This window comes from Bufo gargarizans, chromosome 6, assembly GCF_014858855.1.
Source record: "Bufo gargarizans isolate SCDJY-AF-19 chromosome 6, ASM1485885v1, whole genome shotgun sequence".
In the NCBI taxonomy this organism is placed as follows: domain Eukaryota; kingdom Metazoa; phylum Chordata; class Amphibia; order Anura; family Bufonidae; genus Bufo; species Bufo gargarizans.
Window position 1 is genome coordinate 378,331,882 of NC_058085.1, and position 24,676 is coordinate 378,356,557.

General features: G+C 52.7%; 1 protein-coding gene across 1 annotated transcript in view; it reads right to left on the bottom strand.

The window, feature by feature from the left end:
• Positions 1-24,676, bottom strand: part of ATRNL1 (attractin like 1) — a 130,032-nt gene that overhangs the window by 34,287 nt on the left and 71,069 nt on the right. The window contains exon 11 of the mRNA XM_044299757.1: positions 2,833-2,917. Coding sequence (XP_044155692.1) covers positions 2,833-2,917 — 85 coding nt within the window. The remainder of the gene's footprint in view (positions 1-2,832; positions 2,918-24,676) is intronic.

The window sequence follows — 24,676 nt, forward strand, 5'->3', positions numbered from 1 at the left end:
TTATCAGGAAGGATTTTTTATGGTTACAGAAAGTGCTAAAAAGTTCTGCATCAACAAGAGCGTCACTCGCAGGTACACGGAAGTCCCAAAACGTAACCGGACAACAGCATTCTGTAAGAGCAGCGGACGGGGGGAAGTATAGCAGGAATCAAAGGAAATCACCTGATAGATTCTTTACTGTAAGAGGAGTGATCTATGGAGGCTACTCTGCAGACACATCCGGGAAACGGTTGGACATGTTGCTGCCCCGTATAACGGCGCAGTGCTGTCTTATTATTACCACAACCCCGCAATACGTCACTGATTCTTCACTGTAAGAGGAGTGATCTATGGAGGCTACTCTGCAGACACATCCGGTTGGACATGTTCCTGCCCCATACACCGGCGCAGTGCTGTCTTATTATTACCACAACCCCGCAATACGTCACTGATTCTTCACTGTAAGAGGAGTGATCTATGGAGGCTATGCTGCAGACACATCCGGTTGGACATGTTCCTGCCCCGTACACCGGCGCAGTGCTGTCTTATTATTACCACAACCCCGCAATACGTCACTGATTCTTTACTGTAAGAGGAGTGATCTATGGAGGCTACTCTGCAGACACATCCGGTTGGACATGTTCCTGCCCCGTACACCGGCGCAGTGCTGTCTTATTATTACCACAACCCCGCAATACGTCACTGATTCTTTACTGTAAGAGGAGTGATCTATGAAGGCTACTCTGCAGACACATCCGGTTGGACATGTTCCTGCCCCGTATACCGGCGCAGTGCTGTCTTATTATTACCACAACCCCGCAATATGTCACTGATTCTTCACTGTAAGAGGAGTGATCTATGGAGGCTATGCTGCAGACACATCCGGTTGGACATGTTCCTGCCCCATACACCGGCGCAGTGCTGTCTTATTATTACCACAACCCCGCAATACGTCACTGATTCTTTACTGTAAGAGGAGTGATCTATGAAGGCTACTCTGCAGACACATCCAGGAAACGGTTGGACATGTTCCTGCCCCATACACCGGCGCAGTGCTGTCTTATTATTACCACAACCCCGTAATACGTCACTGATTCTTTACTGTAAGAGGAGTGATCTATGGAGGCTACTCTGGAGACACATCCGGGAAACGGTTGGACATGTTCCTGCCCCATACACCGGCGCAGTGCTGTCTTATTATTACCACAATCCCGCAATACGTCACTGATTCTTTACTGTAAGAGGAGTGATCTATGGAGGCTACTCTGGAGACACATCCGGGAAACGGTTGGACATGTTCCTGCCCCATATACCGGCGCAGTGCTGTCTTATTATTACCACAATCCCGCAATACGTCACTGATTCTTTACTGTAAGAGGAGTGATCTATGGAGGCTACTCTGGAGACACATCCGGGAAACGGTTGGACATGTTGCTGCCCCATACACCGGCGCAGTGCTGTCTTATTAATAACACAACCCCGTAATACGTCACTGATTCTTTACTGTAAGAGGAGTGATCTATGGAGGCTACTCTGGAGACACATCCGGGAAACGGTTGGACATGTTCCTGCCCCATACACCGGCGCAGTGCTGTCTTATTATTACCACAACCCCGCAATACGTCACTGATTCTTTACTGTAAGAGGAGTGATCTATGGAGGCTACTCTGGAGACACATCCGGGAAACGGTTGGACATGTTGCTGCCCCATACACCGGCGCAGTGCTGTCTTATTATTACCACAATCCCGCAATACGTCACTGATTCTTTACTGTAAGAGGAGTGATCTATGGAGGCTACTCTGGAGACACATCCGGGAAACGGTTGGACATGTTGCTGCCCCATACACCGGCGCAGTGCTGTCTTATTATTACCACAACCCCGTAATACGTCACTGATTCTTTACTGTAAGAGGAGTGATCTATGGAGGCTACTCTGGAGACACATCCGGGAAACGGTTGGACATGTTGCTGCCCCATACACCGGCGCAGTGCTGTCTTATTATTACCACAACCCCGTAATACGTCACTGATTCTTTACTGTAAGAGGAGTGATCTATGGAGGCTACTCTGGAGACACATCCGGGAAACGGTTGGACATGTTCCTGCCCCATACACCGGCGCAGTGCTGTCTTATTATTACCACAACCCCGCAATACGTCACTGATTCTTTACTGTAAGAGGAGTGATCTATGGAGGCTACTCTGCAGACACATCCGGTTGGACATGTTCCTGCCCCGTACACCGGCGCAGTGCGGTCTTATTATTACCACAACCCCGCAATACGTCACTGATTCTTTACTGTAAGAGGAGTGATCTATGGAGGCTACTCTGCAGACACATCCGGTTGGACATGTTCCTGCCCCGTACACCGGCGCAGTGCTGTCTTATTATTACCACAACCCCGTAATACGTCACTGATTCTTCACTGTAAGAGGAGTGATCTATGGAGGCTACTCTGCAGACACATCCGGGAAACGGTTGGACATGTTCCTGCCCCATACACCGGCGCAGTGCGGTCTTATTATTACCACAACCCCGTAATACGTCACTGATTCTTTACTGTAAGAGGAGTGATCTATGGAGGCTACTCTGCAGACACATCCGGTTGGACATGTTGCTGCCCCATACACCGGCGCAGTGCTGTCTTATTATTACCACAATCCCGCAATACGTCACTGATTCTTTACTGTAAGAGGAGTGATCTATGGAGGCTACTCTGCAGACACATCCGGTTGGACATGTTCCTGCCCCGTACACCGGCGCAGTGCTGTCTTATTATTACCACAACCCCGCAATACGTCACTGATTCTTTACGGTTACAGGACTGTGAATGTGAAACGTGAGGTCTTACCCATTACTGACTACGGCAGAGTGGCCGAAGCGGTTGACATCGCGGTGCAGATTGGGCTTCTGCAGAACTTTCCACTCGTCACAAGCTGAAACAGAAGGAAAGAAGATGAACATCGACAGAGGATCACGGAGCATCGCCTGTGACCTAGAACCCAGAACTATCGCTCTCGCTCCGGTTCTCTGCTGCGGTCACCTGCGGGGCCTCATGTCCGGCCTGAGGCGCTGATTACTGAGCATCGCCCAGCGCAGACCGACAAGAACCCTGAACGACTGTCACTTACCATGTATTGTGCTCCAGTCCCATCTAGAGCTGCAATTCTCCTGTAATAAACTCTCCTGCACTGCACACAGCCGGGTGTAAAGACCCCACTTCCCAGAATGCAGATCACCAGAGCAGACACTGAACCAGCAGGGGACGCTGATACTGCAGAATCAAGAACGCCTCTTGTGGAGTCACTGCAGGAAACACGGGGCCGTCACCCAGCTTTTCAGGCTCCTGAATGACAAGTCACCCTGGAGCGGGGGAAGCTTGGCGACAACCGGCATGGCCGACGCACCCACAAGGGTTGTCAGTGAGCGGCAGCCTGGCGCCAGGGAGGTAAAGGTGGGCTGAAAAAATGACAACCTTCTCGCATCCAGCTTTCCCAGAAACAGACAATAATGCTGCACGCCATCTGTAGAGACCCTTCCCTCCGGTGTATTACATTACTGGAGGAACGGGGGGGGGGGGCTGCAAATCCTTTATTATAAGGCGCTCGGCAGCGGGAGATGGAATCTCTTATCGGCTCAACGTTATTCGTCAAACTGGCAGAAAATTCACTGGGAACTGAGCGCTGGACCGGAGGAGGGGCGGCACGAGTGCTGCATACCAAGAACAAGTCTGGGGCATATACTCTAGTCACATCCAGAGCTGCAATCACAGTCCTCTGCTGGGAGAAAGCAGTGCATCATGGGAACACCGATACCCAGTTAGTGCCGATTAGTTAGGAACCATGGCTGACAAAGGAGGTGTGATAGCAAGTAACAGCAGACTGTGACTGCAGATTTGGAGGTGACTAGAGTGTAAAACACGATGTAACAGCAGAACTGTGACTGCAGATTTGGAGGTGACTAGAGTGTAAAACACGATGTAACAGCAGAACTGTGACTGCAGATTTGGAGGTGACTAGAGTGTAAAACACAATGTAACAGCAGAACTGTGACTGCAGATTTGGAGGTGACTGGAGTTTAAGACATTGTTTAAAGGGGTTGTTCTATGAAAAACATTCCACAGTTTTCACACCAGCACTTTTGTAATTTGTGTAGCGCCACCTGCTGTTTGCTCTTTTTCTAATTTCTCTATCCACCTCACTGAGGTGGACGCACACTCTCAGTTCCATCCTTCTAACGTTACCGTCTGCCATAGAAATGACACGCCCCCCTTGTTAAAGACACGCCCCCTGAAATAAATTTAGCAGAGTAATTGAAGCAATGAATGGGGGCGCTCCGGGTCCTGTGAGGTACAGCGCCGGTTCTTGTCCCCGACTGTGGCTCTGGATGTGGGTGAAAAGGCATGATAGTAGCATGTAAGTGCTGCTCTGGATGTGACTGGAGTATCAGAAAAGATACAAAATGGCGCCTGCAGCTCTGCGTGTGACTGGAGGATCAGCACATCTATGTTAGAGCTAATTTCCTTGTGATGAGGATGACGTCTGTGTATTTATTCTGTACCTGACGCGAGGTGTGAAATCACCGATAATATTCCCGAGCCGCAGCCGATGGCGGATTGTGTCTGGATGGAAAAAACGGAACCGACAAAGATACATTGTATCTACAAGTTACTTCTGAGACTGTTACCTTCTTAAAGGGACAGTGCACCACTATAACAGGAATGAGGTCCCATCCGCACCCCCTACTTCTAAGTACTGGGTCCATATCAATCACATGTATAAAATCCAGAAGGGGCCACACAAGAGCTCAGCAGGGGCCACACAAGAGCGGGGGCCCAGAGGATTAAAATACAAAGGACAATAAGATCACGGTCCCTAGTCCAGGACCATTCCCCAGGAGCTCCATTGCCTGAGGCCAGTCTGCACAATGCCAGGCAGCTGCTGAGCGAGGTAAAGCTGGAGAAGAAACGGATGTACAATTAGAGACTATATTCCCACACCCTGCAGGGGGGGCATTCACACAATAATCATGGCCGCCGCCGCCGCTAGAGCAGAGGTCACTGGACATTGCCGCCCCCGGTCGCAGCGCAGAGCCCTTCGCGGAGGGTCGTTCCTTGCCCTCGTGACCCCACAGACTTCAGTGGATTATTTGTCTTTGAAGATACAATTATTTCTCATCAAAGTCCATTATTCAGTGACGCTGGCGGCGACATTTACTCCGTGATTGTCGCCACTTTGAAATCAGCGTCTTTTCTTCCGGGGAACCTTCTATAAATAGATGTTTTATCTTCATTAAGAGCCCATTAATATTAACAACTAATGAAAGTCCTCGTGGGACCGGAGCGGCGGCCGCAAATCAGACGCATTCGATCAATCAGGGACTATTGTCCGTGCATGAAACTATACACAGCGCAGACTGGACTCAGCTTCATCGCCATCAGCACCAGGATTCCCCAAATTACACACCTCAAATTCCTTTACCTCAGCACTAGTGGGACCTGACCGGGTGCTGGATTACAGGGACCTGGCCGGGTGCTGGATTACAGGGACCTGGCCGGGTGCTGGATTACAGGGACCTGGCCGGGTGCTGGATTACAGGGACCTGATCTGGTGCTGGATTATAGGGACCTGACCGGTTGCTGGATTACAGGGACCTGACCTGGTTCTGGATTATAGGGACCTGGCCGGGTGCTGGATTATAGGGACCTCGCCGGGTGCTGGATTATATAGGGACCTGACCGGGTGCTGTAATATAGGGACCTGACTGGGTGCTGGATTATAGGGACCTGACCGGGTGCTGGATTATAGGGACCTGACCGGGTGCTGGATTATAGGGACCTGACCGGGTGCTGGATTATAGGGACCTGACCGGGTGCTGGATTATAGGGACCTGACCGGGTGCTGGATTATAGGGACCTGACCGGGTGCTGGATTATAGGGACCTGACCGGGTGCTGGATTATAGGGACCTGACCGGGTGCTGGATTATAGGGACCTGACCGGGTGCTGGATTAATGGGAGCTGACCGGGTGCTGGATTAATGGGAGCTGACCGGGTGCTGGATTATAGGGACCTGACCGGGTGCTGGATTAATAGGACCTGACCGGGTACTGGATTAATGGGACCTGACCGGGTGCTGGATTAATGGGACCTGACCGGGTGCTGGATTATTGGGACCTCACCAGGTGCTGGATTATAGGGACCTGACCGGTGCTGGATTTTTGGGGCCTCACCAGGTGCTGGATTATAGGGACCTGACCGGTGCTGGATTATCCCATGGGGACCAAGACAAAGACAGAGGAGGGGGCACAATCAGGGCCGTCTTTACCAAAGGGCAAAAGGGGCAGCTGCCCTGGGCCCAGTTGCTCCTGGGGGGCCCAAGGCAGCTGCCTCTTGAGCCCTGCTAGCTACTGCCCCGGGTGTCAGGCTGTCGGCTACACAGGCATCATGATCGTACTGTGTTAATGATCTTAATTCTAGGACCTTAATGAGTTTTGCTCTAGGACCTTAATGACATCATTACCATGTGACCAGTAACCTAGCAATTACTGGTCACATGGCTATGAGGTCATCACAGGTCCTACTGAGTGTTGCAGAAGTTAACTGTGGAGCTTTTTTGTGTAAAGATTACATCAGAAAAAGGTGACAGGGGCTGTTATTTTAATATACTGTAAACTACTGTATAGTGGGGTCAGAGGCGTACATAGGAATCACTGGGCCCCATAGCAAAAATCTGAATTGGGCCCCTTAACCCCGCCCACTACCCACCATGGCCCCTCCCACTTCCTGACTTTGCTCCTCCCATGCCACACCCCCATTAAATAAATTTATACATGACCTACAGAAACTGTTAGGGGTTTCCTGGGGGTGACCTGTCACATGGGATATCTGCTGCAGCCTGCAGGTCTCCTTATTTGGGGTGCCATGTTAGGCTACTTTCACACTTGCGTTCGGGTCTCCGCTTGTGAGTTCTGTTTGAAGGCTCTCACAAGCGGCACCGAACGGATCCGTCCAGCCCTAATGCATTCTGAGTGGATGCGGATCCGCTCAGAATGCATCAGTCTGGCTCCGTCTGTCCTCCGCTCAGCAGGCAGACACTTGAACGCTGCTTGCAGCCTGGCCGTGCAGAGGCAAACGGATCCGTCCAGACTTACAATGTAAGTCAATGGGGACGGATCCGTTTGAAGTTGACACAATATGGCTCAATTTTCAAACGGATCCGTCCCCCATTGACTTTCAATGTAAAGTCAAAACAGATCCGTTTGCACTATCATGAACAAAAAAAAAAAATGTTTTTTTTTTTTGTTCATGTTAATGCAAACAGATCCGTTCTGAACGGATCTAAGCGTTTGCATTATAGGTGCGGATCCGTCTGTGCAGACACCAGACGGATCCGCTCTGAACGCAAGTGTGAAAGTAGCCTTAAAGGGAATCTGTCACTAGCAATTTACCCCCAATTTTTTTTTCATGAATCCATGTTTAACAGAGTACCTGTTTTCCATCTGTCTTGTTCTTTTGATTGTGAGTCTTGTCATGTCTTCAAAAAATCGATTCTTATGATATGTAAATGACGCTGTTATTCTTTCTCCACGGTGCCCAGGAACGCCCCTCTGAAGTGCCGTGCCCGGCTAAGTTTGAAAACTAATAACGCCTCCAAGTTCATCTAAATCGCCTCCCAGAGGCACGGCTAAGTGCTCAACACCCCCCTCCTCAGTGCCGCGCTCTGCGGCAAACACCCCGATCCTCCTCTCGCCGGCATCCCAAATCCCGCGCAGGCGCAGTGCCGTCAGTCATCTTATCATAGCGCAGGCAATCGCCGGCACTGCGCCTGCACGGGATTTGGGACGCCGACGAGAGGAGGATCGGGTGTTTCAGAGCGCAGCGCTGAGGAGGGGGGCGGGTGTCTAGGACTTAGCCGCGCCTCTGGGAGGCGATTCAGCTAAACATGGGGGGGGGGCCCTGGGGAGAAAAGCAGCCGCATAGCCGGCTGCTGGTCATCAGTGGGCGGGGCCTTATCTGCGCTACGGGCCCCCCAGTGCCGCGGGCCCCATAGCAGTGGCGTGGTCTGCCTCTATGGGCGGTACGCCACTGAGTGGGGTGCTGTATACTGTGTGGTGGGCTGTATACTGTGTGGTGGGCTGTATATTGTGTAATGGGCTGTATATTGTGTGGTGGGCTGTATACTGTGGGGGGGGGTGGCCTGTATACTGTGTGGGGGCCTGTATACTGTGTGGTGGGCAGTATACTGTGGGGGGCCTGTATAGTGGGGGGGGAGTGCTATACTGCTGTACTGTATAGTGTGGGGGGCTGTATCGTGTATAGTTTGGGGTGCTGTATACAGTGAGGTGTTGTATACCGTGAGGTGCTGTATACTATGGGCTGCTATACTGCTCTACTATATACTGTGGGGTACTGTATAGTGTGGGGTGCTAAACTGCATACTGTGGGGTGCTGTATACTATAGGGTGCTATACTGCATACTGTGGGGTGCTATATACTATAGGGTGCTATACTGCATACTGTGTGGTGCTGTATACTATAGGGTGCTATACTGCATACTGTGGGGTGCTGGGGTGCACTGTAACACTAGGGTGAGCCGAGCCCAGGTCTCCTCCCTGCAGAGCGGTGCCCACTTCCAGCCTGAGCCCAGCTGCCCAGATCACTGATCCTGAGCCGCTGGAGTCTTCAGAACTGGAAGTATTTACAGTCAATCACTGGACTCTACCAGGTGTGTGGATTTTTTGTGTGTGTTGTGGTGGAGGCCGTGATTGCCTGCTAAGGTGTGGGAAGGCGGGGTCCACGGGGCCCAAGTACATTTTTGCCCAGGGTCCAATCAATATTAAAGACGGCCCTGGGCACAATGGGGGAAGAACACTGGATACAACAGCAGGGGAAGTGCTGGGGGTTTACTGCAATCAGTAACTGGACAGTTCATCCATTCAGAAGCTTTAGAAAGTTGGGTGACACTGAAAACCTCTGTTCAGTCTCCAGTGGCCACATACATCACTGTGTGCATTATCCCTGTACTGTGACATCACTGTGTGTATTATCTCTGTACTGTGACATCACTGTGTGTATTATCCCTGTACTGTGACATCACTGTGTGAATTATCCCTGTGCTGTGACATCACTGTGTGTATTATCTCTGTACTGTGACATCACTGTGTGTATTATCCCTGTACTGTGACATCACTGTGTGTATTATCTCTGTACTGTGACATCACTGTGTGTATTATCTCTGTACTGTGACATCACTGTGTGTATTATCCCTGTACTGTGACATCACTGTGTGTATTATCTCTGTACTGTGACATCACTGTGTGTATTATCCCTGTACTGTGACATCACTGTGTGTATTATCTCTGTACTGTGACATCACTGTGTTTATTATCCTGTACTGTGACATCACTGTGTGTATTATCCCTGTACTGTGACATCACTGTGTGTATTATCCCTGTACTGTGACATCGCTGTGTGTATTATCTCTGTACTGTGACATCGCTGTGTGTATTATCTCTGCACTGTGACATCGCTGTGTTTATTATCTCTGTACTGTGACATCGCTGTGTGTATTATCCCTGTACTGTGACATCACTGTGTGTATTATCTCTGTACTGTGACATCACTGTGTGCATTATCCCTGTACTGCGACATCACTGTGTGCATTATCCCTGTACTGTGACATCGCTGTGTGTATTATCTCTGTACTGTGACATCACTGTGTTTATTATCTCTGTACTGTGACATCACTGTGTGTATTATCTCTGTACTGTGACATCACTGTGTGTATTATCCCTGTACTGTGACATCACTGTGTGTATTATCTCTGTACTGTGACATCACTGTGTGTATTATCCCTGTACTGTGACATCACTGTGTGTATTATCTCTGTACTGTGACATCGCTGTGTTTATTATCTCTGTACTGTGACATCACTGTGTATTATCCCTGTACTGTGACATCGCTGTGTGTATTATCCCTGTACTGTGACATCACTGTGTATTATCCCTGTACTGTGACATCGCTGTGTGTATTATCCTGTACTGTGACATCGCTGTGTTATTATCCTGTACTGTGACATCACTGTGTGTATTATCCCTGTACTGTGACATCACTGTGTGTATTATCCCTGTACTGTGACATCACTGTGTATATCCTGTACGTGACTCACCTGGTATCCCTACTGTGACATCACTGTGTATTATCTCTGTACTGTGACATCGCTGTGTGTATTATCTCTGTACTGTGACATCGCTGTGTTTATTATCTCTGTACTGTGACATCACTGTGGTATTAATCCCGTGTATTATCCCTGTACTGTGACATCGCTGTGGTATTATCCCTGTACTGTGACATCACTGGTGTATTATCCCTGTACTGTGACATCGCTGTGTGTATTATCTCTGTACTGTGACATCCGCTGTGTGTATTATCCCTGTACTGTGACATCACTGTGTGTATTATCTCTGTACTGTGACATCACTGTGTTTATTATCCCTGTACTGTGACATCACTGTGTGTATTATCCCTGTACTGTGACATCACTGTGTGTATTATCCCTGTACTGTGACATCACTGTGTGTATTATCTCTGTACTGTGACATCACTGTGTGTATTATCCCTGTACTGTGACATCACTGTGTGTATTATCCTCTGTACTGTGACATCACTGTGTGTATTATCTCTGTACTGTGACATCACTGTGTGTATTATCCCTGTACTGTGACATCACTGTGTGTATTATCTCTGTACTGTGACATCACTGTGTTTTATTATCCTGTACTGTGACATCACTGTGTGTATTATCCCTGTACTGTGACATCACTGTGTGTATTATCCTGTACTGTGACATCGCTGTGTGTATTATCTCTGTACTGTGACATCACTGTGTGTATTATCCTGTACTGTGACATCACTGTGTGTATTATCCCGTACTGTGACATCACTGTGTGTATTATCTCTGTACTGTGACATCACTGTGTGTATTATCCTGTACTGTGACATCACTGTGTTATTATCCCTGTACTGTGACATCACTGTGTGTATTATCTCTGTACTGTGACATCACTGTGTTATTATCCTGTACTGTGACATCACTGTGTTTATTATCCCTGTACTGTGACATCACTGTGTTTATCCCTGTACTGTGACATCACTGTGTATTATCCTGTACTGTGACATCACTGTGTATTATCCCTGTACTGTGACATCACTGTGTTATTATCCTGTACTGTGACATCACTGTGTTTATTATCCTGTACTGTGACATCACTGTGTATTATCTCTGTACTGTGACATCACTGTGTTATTATCTCTGTACTGTGACATCACTGTGTTTATTATCCCTGTACTGTGACATCACTGTGTGTATTATCCCTGTACTGTGACATCACTGTGTTTATTATCCTGTACTGTGACATCACTGTGTTTATTATCCCTGTACTGTGACATCACTGTGTATTATCCCTGTACTGTGACATCACTGTGTGTATTATCCTGTACTGTGACATCACTGTGTTTTATTATCCTGTACTGTGACATCACGGTGTGTGTATTATCCTGTACTGTGACATCACTGTGTGTATTATCCCTGTACTGTGACATCACTGTGGGTATTATCCTGTACTGTGACATCACTGTGTGTATTATCCCTGTACTGTGACATCACTGTGTGTATTATCCCTGTACTGTGACATCATACTGTGTGTATTATCCTGTACTGTGACATCACTGTGTGTATTATCCCTGTACTGTGACATCACTGTGTGTATTATCCTGTACTGTGACATCACTGTGTGTATTATCCCGGTACTGTGACATCACTGTGTGTATTATCCCTGTACTGTGACATCACTGTGTGTATTATCTCTGTACTGTGACATCACTGTGTGTAGTATCCCTGTACTGTGACAATCACTGGGTGTGTATTATCCCTGTACTGTGACATCACTGTGTTTATTATCCTGTACTGTGACATCACTGTGTGTATTATCCTCTGCTACTGTGACATCACTGTGTGTATTATCCTCTGTACTGTGACATCACTGTGTTTATTATCCTGTACTGTGACATCACTGTGTGTATTATCCCTGTACTGTGACATCACTGTGTGTATTATCCCTGTACTGTGGACCATCACTGTGTGTATTATCTCTGTACTGTGACATCACTGTGTGTATTATCCTGTACTGTGGACATCACTGTGTGTATTATCCTTGTACTGTGACATCACTGTGTGTATTATCCCTGTACTGTGACATCACTGTGTGTATTATCTCTGTACTGTGACATCACGTGTGTATTAATCCCTGTACTGTGACATCACTGTGTGTATTATCCCTGTACTGTGACATCACTGTGTGTATTATCTCTGTACTGTGCATCACTGTGTGTATTATCCTGTACTGTGGACCTCACTGTGTGTATTATCCCTGTACTGTGACATCACTGTGTATTATCCTGTACTGTGACATCACTGTGTATTATCTCTGTACTGTGACCACTGTGTGTATATCCTGTACTGTGACATCACTGTGTTTATTATCCCTGTACTGTGACATCACTGTGTTTATTATCCTGTACTGTGACATCACTGTGTGTATTATCTCTGTACTGTGACATCACTGTGTTTATTATCCCTGCACTGTGACATCACTGTGTTTATTATCTCTGTACTGTGACATCACTGTGTGTATTATCCCTGTACTGTGACATCACTGTGTATTATCCCTGTACTGTGACATCACTGTGTTATTATCCTGTACTGTGACATCACTGGTGTATTATCTCTGTACTGTGACATCACTGTGTGTATTATCTCTGTACTGTGACATCACTGTGTGTATTATCTCTGCACTGTGACATCACTGTGTGTATTATCCCTGTACTGTGACATCACTGTGTGTATTATCCCTGTACTGTGACATCACTGTGTGCATTATCCCTGTATTTAGCCAGTCTTTATAGTCAGAGGACTCTGTTCTATCGCGGTCTCTCAGCGGTCAGTGACTGGTTAGTGTCTCTCTCTCTCATTGACTCTTTTGTCCAGTGAAACATGAACGCTCCATTGATCGGCGCAGCCGTCTCCATCCAGGAGCATCATGTCTGCCTCAGCAATTAGACCAATGATACAGAATCGGGGGAGAAATCAATGGCAGCCGAGGAGGGGGCATCGCAACTGCAGACATCTATACTAATCAGGGGACACAGACTTACACTGCACCCAGAAAGTCCTCACGCCCTCTCACTGTCCTCGCATTCTGAGAACAGAAGGCGAGAAATCTATATTAATTTACTGAGGAGAAACTAAAATCTCACATTGACGTCTTCAGCCCCTTTACTCAGGACACGAAGCTTCCCCCACCGTGCTTCACTGTAGGGAGGGTATTGGGCAGGTGATGAGCGGCGCCTGGTCTCCCCCAGACATGATGCTGCCACCACCATGCTTCACTGTAGGGAGGGTATTGGGCAGGTGATGAGCGGCGCCTGGTCTCCTCCAGACATGATGCTGCCACCACCATGCTTCACTGTAGGGAGGGTATTGGGCAGGTGATGAGCGGCGCCTGGTCTCCCCCAGACATGATGCTGCCACCACCATGCTTCACTGTAGGGATGGTATTGGGCAGGTGATGAGCGGCGCCTGGTCTCCTCCAGACATGATGCTGCCACCACCATGCTTCACTGTAGGGATGGTATTGGGCAGGTGATGAGCGGCGCCTGGTCTCCCCCAGACATGATGCTGCCACCACCATGCTTCACTGTAGGGAGGGTATTGGGCAGGTGATGAGCGGCGCCTGGTCTCCTCCAGACATGATGCTGCCACCACCATGCTTCACTGTAGGGATGGTATTGGACAGGTGATGAGCGGCGCCTGGTCTCCTCCAGACATGATGCTGCCACCACCGTGCTTCACTGTAGGGAGGGTATTGGGCAGGTGATGAGCGGCGCCTGGTCTCCTCCAGACATGATGCTGCCCCCACCATGCTTCACTGTAGGGAGGGTATTGGGCAGGTGATGAGCGGCGCCTGGTCTCCTCCAGACATGATGCTGCCACCACCATGCTTCACTGTAGGGATGGTATTGGGCAGGAGATGAGCGGCGTCTGGTCTCCTCCAGACATGATGCTGCCACCACCATGCTTCACTGTAGGGAGGGTATTGGGCAGGAGATGAGCGGCGCCTGGTCTCCTCGAGACATGATGCTGCCACCGCCATGCTTCACTGTAGGGATGGTATTGGGCAGGAGATGAGCGGCGCCTGGTCTCCTCCAGACATGATGCTGCCCCACCATGCTTCACTGTACGGAGGGTATTGGACAGGTGATGAGCGGCGCCTGGTCTCCTCCAGACATGATGCTGCCACCACCATGCTTCACTGTAGGGAAGGTATTGGGCAGGTGATGAGCGGCGCCTGGTCTCCTCCAGACATGATGCTGCCACCACCATGCTTCACTGTAGGGAGGGTATTGGGCAGGTGATGAGCGGCGCCTGGTCTCCTCCAGACATGATGCTGCCCCCACCATGCTTCACTGTAGGGATGGTATTGGGCAGGTGATGAGCGGCGCCTAGTCTCCTCCAGACATGATGCTGCCACCACCATGCTTCACTGTAGGGATGGTATTGGGCAGGTGATGAGCGGCGCCTGGTCTCCTCCAGACATGATGCTGCCACCACCATGCTTCACTGTAGGGATGGTATTGGGCAGGTGATGAGCGGCGCCTGGTCTCCTCCAGACATGATGCTGCCCCCACCATGCTTCACTGTAGGGATGGTATTGGGCAGGTGATGAGCGGCGCCTAGTCTCCTCCAGACATGATGCTGCCACCACCATGCTTCACTGTATGGATGGTATTGGGCAGGTGATGAGCGGCGCCTGGTCTCCTCCAGACATGATGCTGCCACCACCATGCTTCACTGTAGGGATGGTATTGGGCAGGTGATGAGCGGCGCCTGGTCTCCTCCAGACATGATGCTGCCCCCACCATGCTTCACTGTAGGGATGGTATTGGGCAGGTGATGAGCGGCGCCTAGGTCTCCTCCAGACATGATGCTGCCACCACCATGCTTCACTGTAGGGATGGTATTGGGCAGGTGATGAGCGGCGCCTGGTCTCCTCCAGACATGATGCTGCCACCACCATGCTTCACTGTAGGGATGGTATTGGGCAGGTGATGAGCGGCGCCTGGTCTCCTCCAGACATGATGCTGCCCCCACCATGCTTCACTGTAGGGATGGTATTGGGCAGGTGATGAGCGGCGCCTAGTCTCCTCCAGACATGATGCTGCCACCACCATGCTTCACTGTAGGGATGGTATTGGGCAGGTGATGAGCGGCGCCTGGTCTCCTCCAGACATGATGCTGCCACCACCATGCTTCACTGTAGGGATGGTATTGGGCAGGTGATGAGCGGCGCCTGGTCTCCTCCAGACATGATGCTGCCCCCACCATGCTTCACTGTAGGGATGGTATTGGGCAGGTGATGAGCGGCGCCTGGTCTCCTCCAGACATGATGCTGCCCCCACCATGCTTCACTGTAGGGATGGTATTGGGCAGGTGATGAGCGGCGCCTGGTCTCCTCCAGACATGATGCTGCCCCACCATGCTTCACTGTAGGGATGGTATTGGGCAGGTGATGAGCGGCGCCTGGTCTCCTCCAGACATGATGCTGCCACCACCATGCTTCACTGTAGGGATGGTATTGGGCAGGTGATGAGCGGCGCCTGGTCTCCTCCAGACATGATGCTGCCCCACCATGCTTCACTGTACGGAGGGTATTGGACAGGTGATGAGCGGCGCCTGGTCTCCTCCAGACATGATGCTGCCACCACCATGCTTCACTGTAGGGATGGTATTGGGCAGGTGATGAGCGGCGCCTGGTCTCCTCCAGACATGATGCTGCCACCACCATGCTTCACTGTAGGGATGGTATTGGGCAGGTGATGAGCGGCGCCTGGTCTCCTCCAGACATGATGCTGCCACCATCATGCTTCACTGTACGGATGGTATTGGGACAGGTGATGAGCGGCGCCTGGTCTCCTCCAGACATGATGCTGCCACCACCATGCTTCACTGTACGGAGGGTATTGGACAGGTGATGAGCGGCGCCTGGTCTCCTCCAGACATGATGCTGCCACCACCATGCTTCACTGTAGGGATGGTATTGGGCAGGTGATGAGCGGCGCCTGGTCTCCTCCAGACATGATGCTGCCACCACCATGCTTCACTGTAGGGATGGTATTGGGCAGAGGATGAGCGGCGCCTGGTCTCCTCCAGACATGATGCTGCCACCACCATGCTTCACTGTACGGATGGTATTGGGCAGGTGATGAGCGGCGCCTGGTCTCCTCCAGACATGATGCTGCCACCACCATGCTTCACTGTAGGGATGGTATTGGGCAGGTGATGAGCGGCGCCTGGTCTCCTCCAGACATGATGCTGCCACCACCATGCTTCACTGTAGGGATGGTATTGGGCAGGTGATGAGCGGCGCCTGGTCTCCTCCAGACATGATGCTGCCACCACCATGCTTCACTGTAGGGATGGTATTGGGCAGGTGATGAGCGGCGCCTGGTCTCCTCCAGACATGATGCTGCCACCACCATGCTTCACTGTAGGGATGGTATTGGGCAGGTGATGAGCGGCGCCTGGTCTCCTCCAGACATGATGCTGCCACCACCATGCTTCACTGTACGGAGGGTATTGGACAGGTGATGAGCGGCGCCTGGTCTCCTCCAGACATGATGCTGCCACCACCATGCTTCACTGTAGGGATGGTATTGGGCAGGTGATGAGCGGCGCCTGGTCTCCTCCAGACATGATGCTGCCACCACCATGCTTCACTGTAGGGATGGTATTGGGCAGGTGATGAGCGGCGCCTGGTCTCCTCCAGACATGATGCTGCCACCACCATGCTTCACTGTAGGGATGGTATTGGGCAGGTGATGAGCGGCGCCTGGTCTCCTCCAGACATGATGCTGCCACCACCATGCTTCACTGTAGGGATGGTATTGGGCAGGTGATGAGCGGCGCCTGGTCTCCTCCAGACATGATGCTGCCACCACCATGCTTCACTGTAGGGATGGTATTGGGCAGGTGATGAGTCGGCGCCTGGTCTCCTCCAGACATGATGCTGCCACCACCATGCTTCACTGTAGGGATGGTATTGGGCAGGTGATGAGCGGCGCCTGGTCTCCTCCAGACATGATGCTGCCACCACCATGCTTCACTGTAGGGATGGTATTGGGCAGGTGATGAGCGGCGCCTGGTCTCCTCCAGACATGATGCTGCCACCACCATGCTTCACTGTAGGGATGGTATTGGGCAGGTGATGAGCGGCGCCTGGTCTCCTCCAGACATGATGCTGCCACCACCATGCTTCACTGTAGGGATGGTATTGGGCAGGTGATGAGCGGCGCCTGGTCTCCTCCAGACATGATGCTGCCACCACCATGCTTCACTGTAGGGATGGTATTGGGCAGGTGATGAGCGGCGCCTGGTCTCCTCCAGACATGATGCTGCCACCACCATGGCTTCACTGTAGGGATGGTATTGGGCAGGTGATGAGCGGCGCCTGGTCTCCTCCAGACATGATGCTGCCACCACCATGCTTCACTGTAGGGATGGTATTGGGCAGGTGATGAGCGGCGCCTGGTCTCCCTCCAGACATGATGCTGCCACCACCATGCTTCACTGTAGGGATGGTATTGGGCAGGTGATGAGCGGCGCCTGGTCTCCTCCAGACATGATGCTGCCACCACCATGCTTCACTGTAGGGATGGTATTGGGCAGGTGATGAGCGGCGCCTGGTCTCCTCCAGACATGATGCTGCCACCACCATGCTGCTTCACTGTAGGGATGGTATTGGGCAGGTGATGAGCGGCGCCTGGTCTCCTCCAGACATGATGCTGCCACCACCATGCTTCACTGTAGGGATGGTATTGGGCAGGTGATGAGCGGCGCCTGGTCTCCTCCAGACATGATGCTGCCACCACCATGCTTCACTGTAGGGATGGTATTGGGCAGGTGATGAGCGGCGCCTGGTCTCCTCCAGACATGATGCTGCCACCACCATGCTTCACTGTAGGGATGGTATTGGGCAGGTGATGAGCGGCGCCTGGTCTCCTCCAGACATGATGCTGCCACCACCATGCTTCACTGTAGGGATGGTATTGGGCAGGTGATGAGCGGCGCCTGGTCTCCTCCAGACATGATGCTGCCACCACCATGCTTCACTGTAGGGATGGTATTGGGCAGGTGATGAGCGGCGCCTGGTCTCCTCCAGACATGATGCTGCCACCACCATGCTTCACTGTAGGGATGGTATTGGGCAGGTGATGAGCGGCGCCTGGTCTCCTCCAGACATGATGCTGCCACCACCATGCTTCACTGTAGGGATGGTATTGGGCAGGTGATGAGCGGCGCCTGGTCTCCTCCAGACATGATGCTGCCACCACCATGCTTCACTGTAGGGATGGTATTGGGCAGGTGATGAGCGGCGCCTGGTCTCCTCCAGACATGATGCTGCCACCACCATGCTTCACTGTAGGGATGGTATTGGGCAGGGATGAGCGGCGCCTGGTCTCCTCCAGACATGATGCTGCCACCACCATGCTTCACTGTACGGGATGGTATTGGGCAGGTGATGAGCGGCGCCTGGTCTCCTCCAGACATGATGCTGCCACCACCATGCTTCACTGTAGGGATGGTATTGGGCAGGTGATGAGCGGCGCCTGGTCTCCTCCAGACATGATGCTGCCACCACCATGCTTCACTGTAGGGATGGTATTGGGCAGGTGATGAGCGGCGCCTGGTCTCCTCCAGACATGATGCTGCCACCACCATGCTTCACTGTAGGGATGGTATTGGGCAGGTGATGAGCGGCGCCTGGTCTCCTCCAGACATGATGCTGCCACCACCATGCTTCACTGTAGGGATGGTATTGGACAGGTGATGAGCGGCGCCTGGTCTCCTCCAGACATGATGCTGCCACCACCATGCTTCACTGCACGGAGGGTATTGGACAGGTGATGAGCGGCGCCTGGTCTCCTCCAGACATGATGCTGCCACCACCATGCTTCACTGTAGGGATGGTATTGGGCAGGTGATGAGCGGCGCCTGGTCTCCTCCAGACATGATGCTGCCACCACCATGCTTCACTGTAGGGATGGTATTGGGCAGGTGATGAGCGGCGCCTGGTCTCCTCCAGACATGATGCTGCCACCACCATGCTTCACTGTAGGGATGGTATTGGGCAGGTGATGAGCGGCGCCTGGTCTCCTCCAGACATGATGCTGCCACCACCATGCTTCACTGTAGGGATGGTATTGGGCAGGTGATGAGCGGCGCCTGGTCTCCTCCAGACATGATGCTGCCACCACCATGCTTCACTGTAGGGATGGTATTGGGCAGGTGATGAGCGGCGCCTGGTCTCCTCCAGACATGATGCTGCCACCACCATGCTTCACTGTAGGGATGGTATTGGGCAGGTGATGAGCGGCGCCTGGTCTCCTCCAGACATGATGCTGCCACCACCATGCTTCACTGTAGGGATGGTATTGGGCAGGTGATGAGCGGCGCCTGGTCTCCTCCAGACATGATGCTGCCACCACCATGCTTCACTGTAGGGATGGTATTGGGCAGGTGATGAGCGGCGCCTGGTCTCCTCCAGACATGATGCTGCCACCACCATGCTTCACTGTAGGGATGGTATTGGGCAGGTGATGAGCGGCGCCTGGTCTCCTCCAGACATGATGCTGCCACCACCATGCTTCACTGTAGGGATGGTATTGGGCAGGTGATGAGCGGCGCCTGGTCTCCTCCAGACATGATGCTGCCACCACCATGCTTCACTGTAGGGATGGTATTGGGCAGGTGATGAGCGGCGCCTGGTCTCCTCCAGACATGATGCTGCCACCACCATGCTTCACTGTAGGGATGGTATTGGGCAGGTGATGAGCGGCGCCTGGTCTCCTCCAGACATGATGCTGCCACCACCATGCTTCACTGTAGGGATGGTATTGGGCAGGTGATGAGCGGCGCCTGGTCTCCTCCAGACATGATGCTGCCACCACCATGCTTCACTGTAGGGATGGTATTGGGCAGGTGATGAGCGGCGCCTGGTCTCCTCCAGACATGATGCTGCCACCACCATGCTGCTTCACTGTAGGGATGGTATTGGGCAGGTGATGAGCGGCGCCTGGTCTCCTCCAGACATGATGCTGCCACCACCATGCTTCACTGTAGGGATGGTATTGGGCAGGTGATGAGCGGCGCCTGGTCTCCTCCAGACATGATGCTGCCACCACCATGCTTCACTGTAGGGATGGTATTGGGCAGGTGATGAGCGGCGCCTGGTCTCCTCCAGACATGATGCTGCCACCACCATGCTGCTTCACTGTAGGGATGGTATTGGGCAGGGGATGAGCGGCGCCTGGTCTCCTCCAGACATGATGCTGCCACCACCATGCTTCACTGTAGGGATGGTATTGGGCAGGTGATGAGCGGCGCCTGGTCTCCCCCAGACATGATGCTGCCACCACCATGCTTCACTGTAGGGATGGTATTGGGCAGGTGATGAGCGGCGCCTGGTCTCCTCCAGACATGATGCTGCCACCACCATGCTTCACTGTAGGGATGGTATTGGGCAGGTGATGAGCGGCGCCTGGTCTCCTCCAGACATGATGCTGCCACCACCATGCTGCTTCACTGTAGGGATGGTATTGGGCAGGGGATGAGCGGCGCCTGGTCTCCTCCAGACATGATGCTGCCACCACCATGCTTCACTGTAGGGATGGTATTGGGCAGGGGATGAGCGGCGCCTGGTCTCCTCCAGACATGATGCTGCCACCACCATGCTTCACTGTAGGGATGGTATTGGGCAGGGGATGAGCGGCGCCTGGTCTCCTCCAGACATGATGCTGAAGACTAACTGCAGGTCAGCGGGAGATTTTAGATTTTCCTTTTCAATAAATTTGCAAAAAAAATCTAAAAAATCATTCTCACTTTCTCATTATGCAGGAACTTATAGCAGAAAGGGCGAGCTAACAAATGGAAAGGAAAGTGAGAGGCCGCGAGAATACAGTGTATGTAATCATCTGACACAATACACACAAGAGATGCGTTACATAGGACTGCAGGTGACATCTACTACAACTACATTATCTGTACTCAGAGAGTTATCACTGTGTTCACTGTGGTGTTACATAGGACTGCAGGTGACATCTACTGCATTATCTGTACTCAGAGACTTATCACTGTGTTATCTGTGGTGTTACATAGGACTGCAGGTGACATCTACTACATTATCTGTACTCAGAGAGTTATCACTGTGTTATCTGTGGTGTTACATAGGACTGCAGGTGACATCTACTACATTATCTGTACTCAGAGACTTATCACTGTGTTATCTGTGGTGTTACATAGGACTGCAGGTGACATCTACTACATTATCTGTACTCAGAGAGTTATCACTATGTTATCTGTGGTGTTACATAGGACTGCAGGTGACATCTACTACATTATCTGTACTCAGAGACTTATCACTGTGTTATCTGTGGTGTTACATAGGACTGCAGGTGACATCTACTACATTATCTGTACTCAGAGAGTTATCACTGTGTTATCTGTGGGGTTACATAGGACTGCAGGTGACTCCTGTCCTGTTCGTGGTGTTCATAGTCCTGTATTTGCCGATGCTTCCGTTCTTCTTCCTTTGTTAACCCTCGGTGATTACAGCGGTTTCCCTGGCGAGCGCCGCTCTTTCCTATAAGGAGCCGCGTCTATTGCTCCGTTATTGCCCCACTTGCTTGTAGAACATTGCACTGGTTGCAAGGATCGGGTGTAGTGACCGGCGCGGATCGCTCTGCAGGATAACACCTCCTGCTTCCAGTTCTAAAACTCCAACACGTGTGTCCAGTAAAAAGCATTCAGAGGTGGTGGTTGGTTGTGACCTCCTCCGCCACATTCTCGGAGCAGCTCCAGGAGCACCTGCGGCTGTGACCTCCTCCGCCACCGTACAAGCTGCATTCTCGGAGCACCTGCGGCTGTGACCTCCGCCCCCTACATGCTGTGTTCTCGGAGCACCTGCGGCTGTGACCTCCGCCGCCGTACAAGCTGTGTTCTCGGAGCACCTGCGGCTGTGACCTCCGCCACCGTACAAGCTGTGTTCTCGGAGCACCTGCGGCTGTGACCTCTGCCACCGTACAAGCTGTGTTCTCGGAGCACCTGCGGCTGTGACCTCCGCCACCGTACAAGCTGCATTCTGGGAGCAGCTCCAGGAGCACCCGGGGTTGTGACCTCCGCCACCATACAAGCTGTGTTCTCGGAGCACCTGCGGCTGTGACCTCCGCCACCATACAAGCTGTGTTCTCGGAGCACCCGGGGTTGTGACCCCCGCCACCGTACAAGCTGTGTTCTCGGAGCACCTGCGGCTGTGACCTCCGCCACCGTACAAGCTGCATTCTGGGAGCAGCTCCAGGAGCACCCGGGGTTGTGACCTCCGCCACCATACAAGCTGTGTTCTCGGAGCACCTGCGGCTGTGACCTCCGCCACCGTACAAGCTGCATTCCGGGAGCACCTGCGGCTGTGACCTCCGCCCCCTACAAGCTGCATTCTCAGAGCACCTGCGGCTGTGACCTCTGCCACTGTACAAGCTGTGTTCTGGGAGCACCTGGGGTTGTGACCTCCGCCACCATACAAGCTGCATTCTGGGAGCACCCGGGGCTGTGACCTCCACCACCGTACAAGCTGTGTTCTGGGAGCACCTGGGGTTGTGACCTCCGCCACCATACAAGCTGCATTCCGGGAGCACCTGCGGCTGTGACCTCCGCCCCCTACAAGCTGCATTCTCAGAGCACCTGCGGCTGTGACCTCTGCCACTGTACAAGCTGTGTTCTGGGAGCACCTGGGGTTGTGACCTCCGCCACCATACAAGCTGCATTCTGGGAGCACCCGGGGCTGTGACCTCCACCACCGTACAAGCTGCGTTCTCGGAGCACCCGGGGTTGTGACCTCCGCCACCATACAAGCTGCGTTCTCGGAGCACCCAGGGTTGTGACCTCCACTGTAACACAAGCCGCATTCTGGGAGCAGCTCCAGGAGCACAAGGGGCTGTGACCTCCGCCACCGTACAAGCTGCATTCTGGGAGCACCTGGGGTTGTGACCTCTGCACCATACAAGCTGTGTTCTGGGAGCACCTGCGGCTGTGACCTCCGCCACCGTACAAGCTGCATTCTGGGAGCAGCTCCAGGAGCACCCGAGACTGTGACCTCCGCCACCATACAAACTGTGTTCTCGGAGCACCCGGGGTTGTGACCTCCGCCACCATACAAGCTGTGTTCTGGGAGCACCTGGGGTTGTGACCTCCGCCACCGTACAAGCTGTGTTCTCGGAGCACCCGGGGCTGTGACCTCCGCCACCATACAAGCTGTGTTCTGGGAGCACCTGGGGTTGTGACCTCCGCCACCGTACAAGCTGTGTTCTGGGAGCACCTGAGGCTGTGACCTCCGCCACCATACAAGCTGTGTTCTCGGAGCACCCGGGGTTGTGACCTCCGCCACCATACAAGCTGTGTTCTGGGAGCACCTGGGGTTGTGACCTCCGCCCCCTACAAGCTGTGTTCTCGGAGCACCTGCAGCTGTGACCTCCGCCACCATACAAGCTGTGTTCTCGGAGCACCTGGGGTTGTGACCTCCGCCACCGTACAAGCTGTGTTCTCGGAGCACCTGGGGTTGTGACCTCCGCCCCCTACAAGCTGTGTTCTCGGAGCACCTGAGGCTGTGACCTCCGCCACCGTACAAGCTGCATTCTGGGAGCACCTGGGGTTGTGACCTCCGCCACCGTACAAGCTGCATTCTCGGAGCACCTGGGGTTGTGACCTCCGCCCCCTACAAGCTGTGTTCTCGGAGCACCTGAGGCTGTGACCTCTGTCACCGTACAAGCTGTGTTCTCGGAGCACCTGCGGCTGTGACCTCCGCCACCATACAAGCTGCGTTCTCGGAGCACCTGGGGTTGTGACCTCTGCCACCGTACAAGCTGTGTTCTGGGAGCACCTGGGGTGACCTCCGCCACCGTACAAGCTGTGTTCTCGGAGCACCTGCGGCTGTGACCTCCGCCACCGTACAAGCTGCATTCTGGGAGCAGCTCCAGGAGCACCCGGGGCTGTGACCTCCGCCACCGTACAAGCTGCATTCTGGGAGCAGCTCCAGGAGCACCCGGGGCTGTGACCTCCGCCACCGTACAAGCTGTGTTCTCGGAGCACCTGCGGTTGTGACCTCCGCCACCGTACAAGCTGTGTTCTCGGAGCACCTCCGGCTGTGACCTCTGCCACCGTACAAGCTGCATTCTGGGAGCACCTGCGGCTGTGACCTCCGCCACCATACAAGCTGTGTTCTAGGAGCACCCGGGGCTGTGACCTCCGCCACCGTACAAGCTGCATTCTGGGAGCAGCTCCAGGAGCACCCGGGGCTGTGACCTCCGCCACCGTACAAGCTGTGTTCTCGGAGCACCTGCGGTTGTGACCTCCGCCACCGTACAAGCTGTGTTCTCGGAGCACCTCCGGCTGTGACCTCTGCCACCGTACAAGCTGCATTCTGGGAGCACCTGCGGCTGTGACCTCCGCCACCATACAAGCTGTGTTCTCGGGGCACCTGCGGCTGTGACCTCCGCCACCGTACAAGCTGCATTCTGGGAGCAGCTCCAG